Source organism: Zootoca vivipara, chromosome 9 (assembly GCF_965207765.1).
Source record: "Zootoca vivipara chromosome 9, rZooViv2.hap1.1, whole genome shotgun sequence".
NCBI lineage: Eukaryota > Metazoa > Chordata > Lepidosauria > Squamata > Lacertidae > Zootoca > Zootoca vivipara.
In genome coordinates this window covers 5,669,917-5,684,842 of record NC_142592.1, presented here as the reverse complement: position 1 = coordinate 5,684,842, position 14,926 = coordinate 5,669,917, and the positions used below count along the sequence as shown (strand labels likewise).

At 42.2% G+C, this 14,926-nt stretch overlaps 1 protein-coding gene across 4 annotated transcripts in view; it reads right to left on the bottom strand.

The window, feature by feature from the left end:
* The window catches only part of GSAP (gamma-secretase activating protein), a 47,459-nt gene that overhangs the window by 8,553 nt on the left and 23,980 nt on the right, over positions 1-14,926 (bottom strand). For 3 of the 4 annotated variants that reach the window (XM_035126594.3, XM_088652130.1, XM_088652128.1), the window contains 13 exons: positions 14,724-14,816; positions 12,520-12,737; positions 11,894-11,963; positions 11,420-11,502; positions 10,886-10,939; positions 9,516-9,644; positions 8,501-8,553; positions 7,134-7,165; positions 5,419-5,480; positions 4,290-4,385; positions 3,486-3,556; positions 2,573-2,667; positions 769-888 (listed from right to left, as the gene is read on the bottom strand). In XM_035126594.3, coding sequence (XP_034982485.1) covers positions 769-888; positions 2,573-2,667; positions 3,486-3,556; positions 4,290-4,385; positions 5,419-5,480; positions 7,134-7,165; positions 8,501-8,553; positions 9,516-9,644; positions 10,886-10,939; positions 11,420-11,502; positions 11,894-11,963; positions 12,520-12,737; positions 14,724-14,816 — 1,176 coding nt within the window. The remainder of the gene's footprint in view (positions 1-768; positions 889-2,572; positions 2,668-3,485; positions 3,557-4,289; positions 4,386-5,418; positions 5,481-7,133; positions 7,166-8,500; positions 8,554-9,515; positions 9,645-10,885; positions 10,940-11,419; positions 11,503-11,893; positions 11,964-12,519; positions 12,738-14,723; positions 14,817-14,926) is intronic. The other variant, XM_088652129.1, reaches the window with a different exon arrangement.

Below are 14,926 nucleotides of genomic sequence, written 5' to 3'. Positions count from 1 at the left end.
CACAGGGGCGCTGGCGGCTACTCTAGAGTAAAGACTCTCCGACACGCTGCCTTTTCATGTTTTTATTATGTGCAGACTATTTACAGTGCAGAAGCTGTACAACGTACATGTTCTCAGTCTGGGTCAGTACCCCGGAATGGTGATTCCCGCGTCTTTTTCCAAGAAAGTAGTCTGGGAATCCCCAATCTCCGCCCCCATTTCTTCTTGCGCAGCTCCGGAACTGGAGGGAGGGGTCTCCTAGCCGCGTTTTCCTTCTTCCCCTTTTCCCTCTCCCTTCCTCCCTGTCCCGGGCGGAGCAGGGGCTCTGTGACCCTGTCAGAGCCCTGCCCTCTACTTCCTGCTTCCCCACTCGACTCATCCCCTTCCCCGCTCCCGCTTGTGCTCGGGGAAGAACTGGTTGTCAAGGTGGGAGGGGGCAGTCTATAGCTTCTGTCCCTCACACCACCCATATGGGCATATAACAGAGATATACTTGCAGGCCCCATTTCAATGGAAAATCAAGCCTTTCCCCTGCATCGCATCCCATCCCAAGTAACGAATCTACACACTAGGACGTGGCATGATGCCAGCTAGAGGTGGAGCTAAGTCCTCCATCACCCGGAGTGGCGGGCACCCAGGGGGCGGGGCGAGCGCCACTGACGCCAGCCCCCGTCGCTTTCACGTAGGACAGGGAGACTTAATTTCCAAATAACAGTTCTTACTGTTCTAGTGCTCTATTCAGAGCTGCTAGCAAATAGTTAATGATGGGATATGGAAAATCCATCTTACCTTTCAAAAGTTTCATTACGCACTTCTCCGTCAAATGTAGCACTCCATGGTCAATGTAATGCAAGAGGGCATGCAAAGGGAGACATCGGATGCCCAGCGCTATATGCAGAGTATGAAATCCTGCAAGTTTGAGAGAGAAATATTCCCCAGCAAAAGCAAAAGCAAATCAAACACCCTATTCAGAAACGCTGGGTGAGGTTTGACTAAGCAGACCTACTGAAATTAATAGACCTAATTTAGTTATGTCCATTAATTTCAATGGATCAACTCTGAGTAAAAATAAGCACCGGGCTACACCATTACTCTAATGCAGGCATCCCCAAACTTCGGCCCTCCAGATGTTTTGGACTACAATATCCATCTTCCCCGACCTCTGGTCCTGTCAGCTAGGGATCATGGGAGTTGTAGGCCATAACATCTGGAGGGCCGCAGTTTGGGGATGCCTGCTCTAATGGCCTCACAAGTGACAAGATGATTAGCCAAGTTCTCTGGCAAAAACATTCTTAGTTGGATTGAAAACCAGCCCAAGTCTCTTGGGTCAGATGAGAAACCCCTGGCCGTTTTGGCAAACTGCCCAGCAACAGGGGTACAGGTCAGTGTTAGGAAATTTCTCCAGAGGCTGCTTCTCAGAAAGCTGCCCCGCTGCTAACGGTGTGGTCCACATCATAAAGACAATTCCTCTTTTCATGGATAACTCCTCTGAATCTTCCCTGCTCAGAATAAGATTCGCCCAGTGGCTCATGAAGGTGAATTGGTTATGGAAGCAGCAACATTATTTGTACACCAGGAATATTTCTTATAATGGTGTGTGGATGATGACATAAAACAAATTCAAATCAACGCTCGCCTGTTAAGTTTTGATTTTTAGATAAGAACGCCTTATCTTGAAATAAAGGCGGTCGGGCGGAGGGGAGGGAGGCACAGGAGGAAGCAAAGGTAAAAATTATTATTATTATTATTATTATTATTATTATTATTATTATTATTATGCCAAGCATCCGTTCCAGCTCTGCCTGTCCCACAGAGTCCCCTCTTGCAACTGCCTGGTAAGAAAGATCTTGACTTATGGGTTTTTTTATTGGGGTTTTATCACTGCCTTGGTAGGATCTGTATCCTGAAGGGCAAGATATAAATTATTGTACTAAACAACCAACGTTAAAAAAACTCAATATTTAAAGTTTCCTCTGTATACAGAGGAACTGAAGAAAGCTAGCCTCCACAAATGGGCACTATGACTTTTATATTCTCCCTTTCCTACAAGAAGCTAAGTGTGGGGTGTTGTGTATTGAGTCAAAGGGTTTTATATCTGTATTACTATCGTATGTATTTGCATTAGGGTAAAGTACGGTAACTGCTACTATTGGTTCATTTAAGCTGCTGTATTTGGATCCTCTGTCTTATTGGTTTCCTCCAAAAGGCAGCACTGTGATTGCCTGATATTGTTCCCTCCAAAATGTATCCCTTTCTAGCTAGTTCCCTGTCCCTATAAATGTAGCCTTCCTGCCCTCAGAGTCAGTCTTGTTCACTTTAATAAAGAGCTGTTACTAGAGAACTGTCTCCAGCATGTTATGTCAAGAGAGCTGAAATCACAAACCCCACGTCACAACATGGGGTACACTTGGCTTTTCACTCCTACAAAATCTAACTCTGACAACAACCCCTTGGAGGTAGGTCAGGATGACAGAGCGAGAGACTCACAGTTGAGTGGGAACTTCAGTGCAAGCCAGTACCGTAATTACTGCAGAACTCTGGCTCTCCCTGCCTAAATTAATGGCACATAGAGCTTGACTGTCCTAGGACTTACCAGGAGGCAAAGGCATGCACATTCCGCTGGTGGCCTGTAGAATCTGACACATGTTACAGAATACGACCATCTCATCCAATCTTCCTTCCTGCCTACTGCATAAAAGATAGGAACAGCATGGAATGTAAGAAGAGTAAATTCACATACTTCCCTGAACTTCTTTCATTATTCATAGCCCAGCTTCATAAACCATATGCTCACCCCTCCTCTTGCAAGCTAGCTGCAATGTGGAGAACCTGCTTTGTTAACCAGTTTTTCCAAAACAGGGAACTCTGATTTAATTTAATATCAGTTTAGTAGCCGGGACATTAGGTCAGAATCTCCTTGTCAAAGCCAGTGTGCAAGACAATGAAGCAAAGGATGAAGGAGTTTGCAAACTTGTTTATGCATCTAAAATACTATTAACCCTACTCTTCATTGACAATTAATCCCAGGAGAGAGTATAATAAAACCATTTAATGTGCCTCAGTTTCCCGTAAAACAAGACTTGACACCCATTTCTGACATCACAAACCATGTACTATTGCATAGTAAGGAATGCTATGTCTAAAATGATCCTTCAGCTGCTTAAACTGGAAACACAAGCAGGAAACAATACATTACAGTCTAAAAATTAAAGTAATAGTTGTAGCATAATTACATTTTGTGGTGTTTCATAAGCAGAACTATGTATTGTTGAACATGTTGAATTAATTTGTCACAGGTAATAACAAAAGATTAAATAGACCTTTATGCATATAAAGCTCTGATCAATGTCCTTAGCAAGTCTATCATATGTAGAGTCAGGTAATCATGACAGAATCTCACCACCCCAAAGAAAAAACACAACACTCTTTTCAGCTTTTGTCTTAACTTTTTTGGGGTTCTCTTTTTTATTGAACTTATTGTGACTTAATGGAAAATAATTACTTACCATGAGAAGATCCAAGGACCAAGACTATATTTCTTCCAAACGTTCTCCATTATCAAGCATATTAGATCCAGCTAGAAAGGGGAGGGGATATATTTGAATTCTTATGTACAAGACTTTCCAATTTTCTAAATTAGTCTCAGAATTCTCACAACAATTCAACAGTCATCACTACAATTAAGCAGATTGAACACATTTGCTATGGCTGAAACCTCATTAAGCACAGTACAGTTTAATTCTGAGTAAACATGCTTAGGGATTGCTCTGGAGGGGACCAGTTCTATGAACAATTACTTTAGAGTAAGCGCTACTGAACTCAAATGAAACTTATCTGTGATTTCCGAGTAACATTCATAGGACTATGCTGTAATTACACCAACAATATGTGCCGTATGTGAAAGCAGCTTTCTGGGTAGAGTTGGTGGCCCAGCCAATGTGGTCAAAAAGCTTGCCAATGTACCTGAACCAATGAGGAGTTCAATCCTGCTTTCTCCACAAGGTTTGGGTGCGCCAATAAGTTCCCCATAGGGAACCAAGCAGGACTGAACTCCCCTGCCCCTCAGCTGATGCCTGGGAAGTTCTGTCCTGCTTTCTGCCCATCCTGCTGCTTCTCCATCACACAGGATGCTGAGTGCAGGGCAGGTGAATGCTATTAGGGGAAATAGTCTCACGAGCTAAATGGTGAGGCCTGACAGCAACACAACATTCTAAAGGAACAAAATGATGTCTTGGTAAAACATATATATATATATATATATATATATATATATATATATATATATATATATATATATATATAGAACTGACCGATTTCGAAACATAATCCACAGCTATTTGGTCAATCTTCTTTTTGCCAACATGCTGCAGGTGCCTTGCGAGGTGATCTTTCAACTGTGCTACTATCTGAAAATACAAACCAGTAACTTACAATTCTAATATTAAAGAGAACAAGGGGAGGGGTAATCCTAACCAGTTAAGATTAGTTTTATAAAGCAAACAGTTGTCTATGCCTTAGCCACAAGTAGTTATTGTATGGGGGGGTTGCGAGAACCCTCGAGGTCACTTCCAACTCTACAGTTCTATGATCTAGGACTCTATGACCCATGGAACTCTTTATGCTTTGTCTCACATTAATTAATTTGTCTCACATTAATCCTGAAGGAGCGTCTCCACCTCCATCATTCTGCCCGGACACTGAGGTCCAGCACCGAGGGCCTTCTGGCAGTTCCCTCGTTGCGAGAAGCCAAGTTGCAGGGAACCAGGCAGAGGGCCTTCTCGGTGGTGGCGCCTGCCCTGTGGAACGCCCTCCCAACAGATGTCAAAGAGAACAACAATTACCAGACCTTTAGAAGGCATCTCAAGGCAGCCCTGTTTAGGGAAGCTTTTAATGTTTGATGGATTTCTGTATTTTAGAATTTCTGTTTTGTTGGAAGCCGCCCAGAGTGGCTGGGGGAACCCGGCCAGATGGGTGGGGTATAAATAATAAATTATTATTATTATTATTATTATTATTATTATTATTATTATTATTATTATTATTATCATCATCATGTATTCCTGCAACCTCCACGGATACCTGTGACATGGAAACAATAAGTGAACCAATTTATTTTCTGCACATGCAACCCATACTCCCACTTATTATGTAAATTCCAGAAGTGAAAATTGGGGTCTATAGCCTTCTATACAGAGAGGGTCTTAGTGGGAGGTTGCATGGTATTTTCTCAGCAATCCAAAAGCTCATATTCAACACCAGAAGATTACCTAAGAGCCGTTTACAATGCAAAATTCAACCTGAGGAAATGTGTGAGCATTTCTGTATAGTAATTTTGCTGACCAAAGAAAACAGAGCTTCATGAAGAAATTGAACAGTAACATTTTACATTTTCCAATATCCTTTCTTAAACAACTTGTGCCACCTATTGCCAACACATACCAGTCCTGTTAGCAACCGTTGCTGGTAATCTTCTTCCTGGAAGAGAGGAACCATCTTTTCTTCTGAAATTAAAGAAGAGAAGGAGAGGCCATATTATGTTGTTGTTATTCAAGGACTATGCTATACATCAGAGTCCTCTGGGTAACAGGGCACATGTTTGAGCAGCTTCTGAATGTAGTGCCAACCTTTTGCCTGAATTTTGATGATCAGGGAACACAGAAACTGCCTTAAACTGAGTCAGATCATTGATGCATCTACAGCTTGCCAGGAATGGAGAAGAGGGACCCTTCAATGTTGGCGACTGAAGCCAGGACCATTTACGGGCAAAGCATGTTCTCAACCACTGAGTGATAGTCTTTCTCCATAAGGAAATAAATTTCTTACCAATTTTTTAAAATATCCATGCATGGCTATGTAAGGCAAGCTCAGTTGAGGGTTGCCTTCACACCAAGCCTGAGAAAACCTGGAGTGAATTCTGAGAAGCCTAACATAGGAACAGGATGGTAGTATCTAAGATGCCCCCTAAGTACCACAAGCCCTTTAGAGCCAGCAGGCCCAGATAAATCAGGGGGGGAAATACAAAATGCTCTTTGTTCTGAAGTTGACATTCATAGCTCACAGCACACACAGGATCTTGGTGTGTAGGTTGGGATCCTTGAAGCAAAACATTGCTTACTTGCCACTTGGCTTCTTTAAGCACAATGAGCAGTCAGGCCCATGTTTTAGGCCCCCAAACGTAATGGGAATTAACTTGCAGATGCCTTTGAGACAGGACTTTGGTACTTCCAAATGGTACCTCTAAGTTATGTGTAACTATCAGCACCCTGATCTTGGAACACTTTACTAAAAGTTTCACGATAAGTAAACATATTTAGGAAAATACCGGGGGGGGGGGTCCCCACTGAAATGAAGCAAATATATTTGCCTGCAAACTTATTTCCCACAGCAATCTTTTCATCCAAGTACCTCTCCCAAGAAATCTAGAGCAGCGTTCCTGCATTTTAATTAAAAGCCACCCCCCCCCCCCACACACACACACTTACTCTGTCTTCAGCAAATCTGTGTGATTCACAGAACCAGGCAATTCACCATTTACACACACACACCATTTACATGCAACCACGCACACACGTGGTGCCAGGAACCTGGAAGCGGATTCTGGAAATGGGGAGCAGCCTGAATAGTCTTCCTGGCTTGCAAGGAGACCCTCCCCAGAGCCCAAAATAGACATCCTGTTTGGGCTTGGGGGGGCTCATCATGAGCCAGGGGGGCAGCAGGGCTTTGTGGAGCTGCTGAGCCTCCCTGCCTAACAGCTGACATGCGGAGTAGCGCAGCCGCCACAGCCACTTCCCTGCATGTCAGTTGTGCAAGCCGCACAAGCCGGAGGGGCAGTGTGGCTTCCTTGACCTGCTCAGCTGACATGCAGGAAAGCAGAGAGTGCTGCTGCACTATCCTGCATGTCAGCTGTTAGGCGGCGAGGCTCATCAGCTTCAACAAAGCCCGTCTATAGAGTCTCCTTGCAAGCTAGTAGGACTCTCCAATGTGCTCCCAATATACATGATTTCAGTTACGCATGCGACAGTGTGGAACGTAACCCCCATGTAAATTTGGGAGTTGCCTGTATGGCAGAAATGTCATAGAGGGAACACTGAGCCGGAATTTAAATATCACTATTGGTAGCCATTCAGCAGCAGGGAATACTACGGTAGTCTTACCTGTGTTCCATTTATTCAGGCTGGAAAACACTCTAAGTGAAAAGAAAAATGTTATTAATGTGCTTCAAAGGGGGAATTGCTCAAACATATGTAGAAAACACACACACAATCTACACAACAACCACGGATTTCTGAAATGAAAACACAACAGAAACTGAAAACAGCAAGACACTGGGTCAGTGTAAATAAGTATGTGGAGGATTCAACTTTAGGTCTCTGACCAGATAGCTAAAAAGAGAAATAGATCATGTTGCTTTATTTGTTTTTTTCTTTATTAATGACCAGTGTAAAGTTTTGTAAATAATAAAGACTCTGAGAAACAGAACCAAATGGGGTTTATTCCTGTAATGGGAATTTCACTAAGAGATAGCTGGAATGCTGCTGCTGCAAAGAAGTAAAAGATGCAGGAAAACTTTTCTGTAAAAGGATCTCTGCTGCAGAAAGAAATGAAAACCCAAAAGTAGATGCTCACACACAATAGAACAGGTGGAAGCTTGCAAAAATGCAAATCAAAACAGGATAAGGTATGAATTATATCACACACCAAACCTGGATAACTAACTGAATACTAATAACACAAAACTGGAGCATTTCTTCAAAATGGAAACTTCAAAGTGGAAAATAGTCTCAGCCAGCTGGTTTATATGTCACTGGTTATTGCCCAGTAAAGCTTATGATATGCTACAGGATAACCACTCCTCCTTCTAGCCATCCATATTTTTATTTGAAATAATGATACAGCAACCAGAATTAACTAGGCGTCTATACAACAGAGCCAATCCCTTGCTTTCCACCAGGTAGTCCATGAACACTTAAAATTTCTGCCACTGATATGCCAGTACTGCAAGGCATGCTGTTTTGTCTTGGGGGCAGCCTGAAAATGACAGGGAGGATGGCCTTTCTGTGTCAAGTGATGCCTGCCTCGATCAGAATATACAGAAGTTGTTGTCACATGGATCTATACCATCACACTGTGAACTCCAACATAAATGCCAGTGCTGATGAAGGCAAAGAGGGGTGGACACTCAACATCAGAGGCGCCAACCTTTGTCGCAAATGGGGGGCGGTGGTGGCCATGTGTGCACAGGATACATGAGTGATGGGATCCAATTTTGGGAGGAGCCCAACATAACAAGATGGTGTCCCTGCTTAACCTGATAGCAGAAACCCACACCGTTTGAAGTTTTATAAGTTACCAATGAACCATTGACTGTTCGCCATGAGGTGCCAAAGTGTTTTTTTGGAGGCATCTGCAACTTGTTCTCCAGCTAAATTTCACAAACACACTAAAAACAGACAGACCCTTTAAAATGCAGTCTTTCACTTAGGCAAAACTGGAAACAGCAACGTTACAGAAATCAACTTACTTCTTTGCGTTTTCAAGCATGCTTTCCGTATATGTTGTTCTCTCTTCAGTTCTCTAAAACAAAGTGTAAATTACTTGATTTAAGAACATTATGAGATAGTCAATTTTATTCTATCAATGTCTAATAAAAATTTTAAGTCAAAAGATAAAAGAAAAGCTAAATCACAGAATGGGAAACTGTGGTTGCTCATTACACCAGAACCAGCCCTCGCATTGACTAGGAGAAGTCACGTGTACAAAATGCACAGCCTACATTGGTCACCCCAGGCTTAATCACACCCGTCTGGATGGAAGATAAAAGGAGTATTGAAATGGAATTAGACAAAGAGATGTCTAAATGAGTATTTAAAATTACCAGTGAACGTGTGAATCCACAGCAAGGCCCAGTTATTTCTTTACTGTAGGACAAACCTTTCTTCACGAACACAAAACCAATTACCAATATCAAAACGGTGTGCCCACAGTCACGTTCTCAAAATCTCTTAGTTAAAGAGAAATGAGTGAGTGTGCAAAAATGTGTTATTTCTCTAATACAGCAATCATATATTGCAAAATTACTTCTACCAGCAAGCAATTCAGATAAAAATTGTCATGTGGTTTAATCAATATGCAAATTCATTTACACATCTGAGTTCTCTAAAGTGTTTTGTGGCTATTTTGTTTAATCTTATCCTCTTTTTCTGTTAGCTTGATGTCGTTGAGGTATCATACTGTTAGGTCTTTCAATTATTAACTACTAAATGAACTGCTTAATGTGATTATAACATTGATATTGGATATTGTTTTGTGGTCTATTACATTCATTTAATCTCCTGATATGTTTTTAAATTAACTGCAATTGTTGCACTTATTGTTATAGAGTAATGTATTATAATTGTGGTTACTATACTCTATATATCCTATGAACCACTTTGAGCACAATATACTTACGGTATGAGAAACACAGCATACAGATAAACAGGCTGTGACAAAATGGAAAGTCTGAACCATAATATTCATTACTGAGATCCATTTACCTCATCTGAAAGCAGTTTATCCCGTTCCAGCCTAAGCAGCTTGCTGTTGAAACACATGTGTGGGTCAAAACACCTGGAGCATTCCAAGCTTGAACCTAGCTTTTCCCAGAAGCCTTTGCACTTCTGTACCTTAAGAGAGAGAAAGCAAGAGATAGCAGAGAAGTTATTTCCTCCTATAAACAAAAGTTAAGCAAATGAGATAATGAGACATGCAGAGTCTAGCTTTGGTACGCAAAGAGCTTTAAAGTGAGTGATAGAGAATTTTTTTATCACCCAGACATTAACCTGTTGCACAGCCTCAAAATGTTTATACACTGAAACAAAATACATGCAATTTTTCTCCTGAAGATGGGGAATCTTGAGAGTAGGTTTGGTTATACTATATCTTCAGATATTAACTTCAACAATATAGTTGCATACTGAAATATTTGGCAGTGATCTTGCTTGTAATTTTAACACATGCTCAAAGTTTTCACATCAGTACAACGTAAAACAATTATGTTGAATGAAACATCCACATGAATTCTGAAGGAAATAAGAAATCAAACGAGTCCTTGAATCCTGCCTGCTCCTGCTTAAACATCTGCCATATAAAATCCATGGTGGTGTGGAATTCCGATATTACTCCATGAAAAACAGTAAATGTTGGAATCATTTCAAAATCCAGATGCTTAAGGCATTTAGTGCACCATTCAGTCTCGGAGTATGCAGGTACCTCAGGTTAAGAACTTAATTGGTTCCGGAAGTCTGTACTTCACCTGAAGCGTACTTAACCTGAAATGAACTTTCCCATTGAAAGTAATGGAAAGTGGATTAATCCAATCCAGGCAATGAAAAACACCCCCTAAAACAGCAATTTAACACAAATTTTACTGTCTAATGAGACCATTGATCCATAAAATGAAGGCAATAATCAATGTACTATACTATAAAATAAATAAGACAGTATTGTAGATGAAAAAAATTAACATTTACAGTGGTACCTCGGGTTAAGTACTTAAGTGGTTCCGGGGTGCCATTCACACCCTGAAAAGTACTTAACTCAAGCGGCGATAGTGCGTGTGCGCAAAGCACTGATAGAGTGCTTCTGCGCATGTGTGCGTGGCGGAACCCGGAGATAACACTTCCGTGTCCGCGGAGAACTTAACATGAAAGTACTCAACCTGAAGCGTACTTAACCTGAGGTATGACTGTATGCTACAGTATTTGATAGAATTGTTGAAAAACAATGTGGAACAATAGTGTCCCCTAGTGGCAATTTTGTAAAATATGATAAATTACACATACAGATAAATCTACATAAGTATTTCTGAAAATCACAAACATGCAACTCACTATCCTGCTAGCAAGTGTCTCTTATGCAAACATACCTTTAACACAGGTAGTGAGATAATGTGTGTTCTGCATACAATTCCAGGGATATCCTACAAATACAAGAACACAAGATCTTAATCTAGGCTAGGGATGTGGCACCAACTTCCCCTGCAGACTTGGATAGCAGGCTATGAAAAAATAGGGGAATATTCTTCTCTTCAGTGCTCAAGGTTGCTTCAAGACAACCTGTTTATTGAGTATTCATCCCAATTTGTTTGCACAAAAACTGCAGGGAGGTTAGACAACTTGCGTCAACCAACTGTTACCTCACATTTTTCAGTGCATTTTCCCGTAACTTTGGGAAGTCCCATTTTGGCCCTGGGTTTGTTGTGCAAGAGTGACACATCCTCTCTAACTGCACAACCTAAATTTGCTGGTCTGTGACTGAATCCCACACGGAAACAGTGACAGCCTGATACCACCCCCAGGTTCCAATTATGGGGCCATGTTAAAGAGGAGCGATTACAGACTCTTAATTAAATCCTAGCTTAAGAGAAAGGGTAACTTCTTCAATTCTGCATTTGTCTTACCTCATTCCAGTGCAGCAGTGGTGTATATGGTAAAACGCTATCCAGTTTGCTGGCCTTCAGACACATTCTCCTGTACAAAGAAGCTGAGAAAATTGAGAGAACATTTCAATGAAGGCTTTTGGCAACTTCCAAGTCAACATATTTCCTGCAATTGTTCCAAAAAATATCAGGAGTTCAAAGAATATATCAGATATGAAGAATCAGCATCGGTTTCCTTGGGCTTCTCAGAAAGATGTACTAGTTGGACTAGGCCCTGGGAGACCATGGTTCAAATTCCCTCTCAGCCATGAAGCTCTCTGAGTGACCTTGGGCTAGTCAGCCAGTCAGCCTGACTTAAATTCCCCCCTCCATGGGCTTCTCCTCTAACGATTCATGACCTCTGAATTTTTAGGCAAACAAACTCATGTGTACAGATTCCCCCCCCCCCAGCTATGCCCCTGCTTCCAGTCTGACACCAGTCCCAGAAACACCTACCAATGATAAGTTCCTGTATGGGGTCAAAAGTAAAACAAGTGGCTGTGTTCTCCATAATCCACTGGATAATCTGTGAAAACAAGAATATAAAATGGTCAGCATAGCTTGAGGTGTGAAGGTTTACAGCAGGCATCCCCAAACTGCGGCCCTCCAGATGTTTTGGCCTACAACTCCCATGATCCCTAGCTAAGAGGACCAGTGGTTGGGGAAGATGGGAATTGTAGTCCAAAACATCTGGAGGGCCGAAGTTTGGGGATGCCTGGTTTACAGTAAAAATATAAGGACTTTAAATCTCTGTGCTTTGCTTTCCTGAGTCAAGACTAAACATACGCCACCTTCCACGTAACCTACAAGTAACAAAGCTTCTTCCTCCCGCCATTCGGATTGGCTTGAATCATCTGAATCTTACTGTCGTCTAAACTTCTGTAGGAGCTGGGTTAAAATTCCTACATATATATATATGGGCTACTACTTTCAGACTGCAGCCTATTTTTAACGCCAATATTGGATGGAACACATGGCTTTAGCAACTATTTGCTTAACGAAAGGAACTTGTGCTGTTATGTTTTACACACAAAATGGCATCTACCTTTGTGCTGCATGAAAAAAATGAATCCTTTTCCCACCTGGGTTTCCAATTCCTTAGTGCTTCCAATATGCAGAAGTAAACAGTGAAGTGTTGCCAGTCTGTCGTTATCCAACTTGCTGTTCCGCAGAAACTGCAGCAAGGCCTGCCTGTTTATTGCAACGGTAAATATGCTTCCTGTGCTGCGATCCAAGACCATCGACTTGAGAGGGGAAAGGAGGGCATTCGTGTGCAAGCTATTGATTTTTGCATTCCCACCTGAATAACACAGGGTTGCAGAGAAGTAGTTTACATTTCACACAGCACACTGAAATATACAAATCCCCTCGAGCCCCAACGAAATCTCCATGAGGAACAAGCCCTCCAGAAATTATGACTCATTTCTGGTATATACCGTACAGTGTGCTTTTCAGGTGAGTAAGTTTGGCGGCATTTCTCAGAAGGGCTGCAATGCTTTTGCCTTTAAGTGACTGAAAACGCGAATCAAGGCAGAAAAGGAACCTCCCACATCTCGTTTTTTGGCTTTATTCTAAAAGCTTTTGCAAGCTGTGGCTCCTGTGCTACGTGATCAAAGAAAGCCGGCACTGATGAGACACACGATGAACGGTATTTCCATTAAACTAATGAAGGGCTCACCAGATTTGAAGGGAGGGCAATGGAGGATGCTCATTCCCCACCCACCCACCCAATCTAACAACTATATGGCTTGGTATTACATATTTATTTCTTAAATTGATATCCCACTCTTACTCCCGGAGAAGTTCAGGGAAGCAAATAACAAACAAAAAAGGATTTAAAACCTGACATAAAGGTAAAGGTAAAGGGCCCCTGACCATCAGGTCCAGTCGTGACTGACTCTGGGGTTGTGGCACTCATCTCGCTCTATTGGCCGAGGGAGCCGGCGTATAATTTCCAGGTCATGTGTCCAGCATGACTAAGCCGCTTCTGGCGAACCAGAGCAGCACATGGAAACACCGTTTACCTTCCCGCTGTAGGGGTTCCTATTTATCTACTTGCATTTTTGACATGCTTTCGAACTGCTAGGTTGGCAGGAGCTGGGACCGAGCAATGGGAGCTCACCCCGTCACAGGGATTCGAACCGCCAACCTTCTGATCAGCAAGCCCTAGGCTCAGCCGTTTAACCCACAGCACCAAATACAGCCCCCCTCAGGGGGTATAGCAGTTTTGTGGGAGGTAGGGGGGTAATTTTTGTCAGGATGTCAACATGGAAACACCTAAAGCTCCCCTCTCGTCATAAACCCATTCAAACCTTCCTATGGGGTCATGTTTCCAAAGTGGGAGAAAATATCCCACATAAGCTATCTAGCTTGTCTCACAGTTGGAAGAGGAAAAGGTAGGATCACATTCGTGTTTTTGTTTTATATTTGGTGGGTGGGAGCAGGTAAAAGAAAAACTAGAACCATGCAAACATGCAGTAAAAATGAGAAGATAAAACACTGAGGCTGCAATTCTAGACACAATTCTATCTGGGAATAAGCTACGGTTGCCTTATTTCAAAAAGTAAAACTTAGCCAAAGTTTTTTGGGTTTTTTTTGTGTTTGGAAATTCGCCAAAATCCAACACGGGTTGCCATACGTCTGAATTTTCACAGACATTTCAGCAATTTCTGCCCAGACACTGCTTCCAAATTATTGCAAGGTCAAACTCAGTAGTTCTCATACAAAACCCCTTTTTGAAATTAATGGGGGCTGCTCAATTGCGCAGTGCATGATGCTCTCCTGTGCAAACTCCCATTTATCTCCAAGGAACATGCGGTGAAAATATGCTGGTGGAAGATGCCCTCGGGGCATAATCTGTCTGTGCATTGAGTAGCCTACATAGTGGTGGAAATGGCATCTTAGCCAATTTGCCCGAAATGTCATCATTAAAGAGCCAGTGCAGAAAATTGGGAAAGAGCTTGACAGTACACACTGGTTAGAGCAGGCATCCCCAAACTTCGGCCCTCCAGATGTTTTGGACTACAATTCCCATCATACCTGACCACTGGTCCTGTTAGCTAGGGATCATGGGAGTTGTAGGCCAAAACATCTGGAGGGCCGCAGTTTGGGGATGCCTGGGTTAGAGAGCTTGAGGTTTTCCTTTTAATTTTTTTTAAGTTCATTGTTCTTTCCATTTTGCATTGTTCATGTGGGTTTCATTTCTGTAGAGACACCTGAAGGACACAGAAGGACTCTCTATTCAGAGAAGCTGCTGCAGAACTAATTGTTAAATAATCCACTGTACCTGTTAGAAAGAAGTTATAGCACATCAGGTCAGGATGCCGAGTGTTGAGAAGATGCAGGAAGTGTCCAGGTAAGTAGACAGCCACATAATAGTCTGTAGTTGTTTTCACAACAACCAAACATACGTACGTTTGGGGGGGGGAACAGGAGAGACTTGTTAATTTTGAGCACTTAGTTATCCTTACAGCTTAGGTTTATTTGATA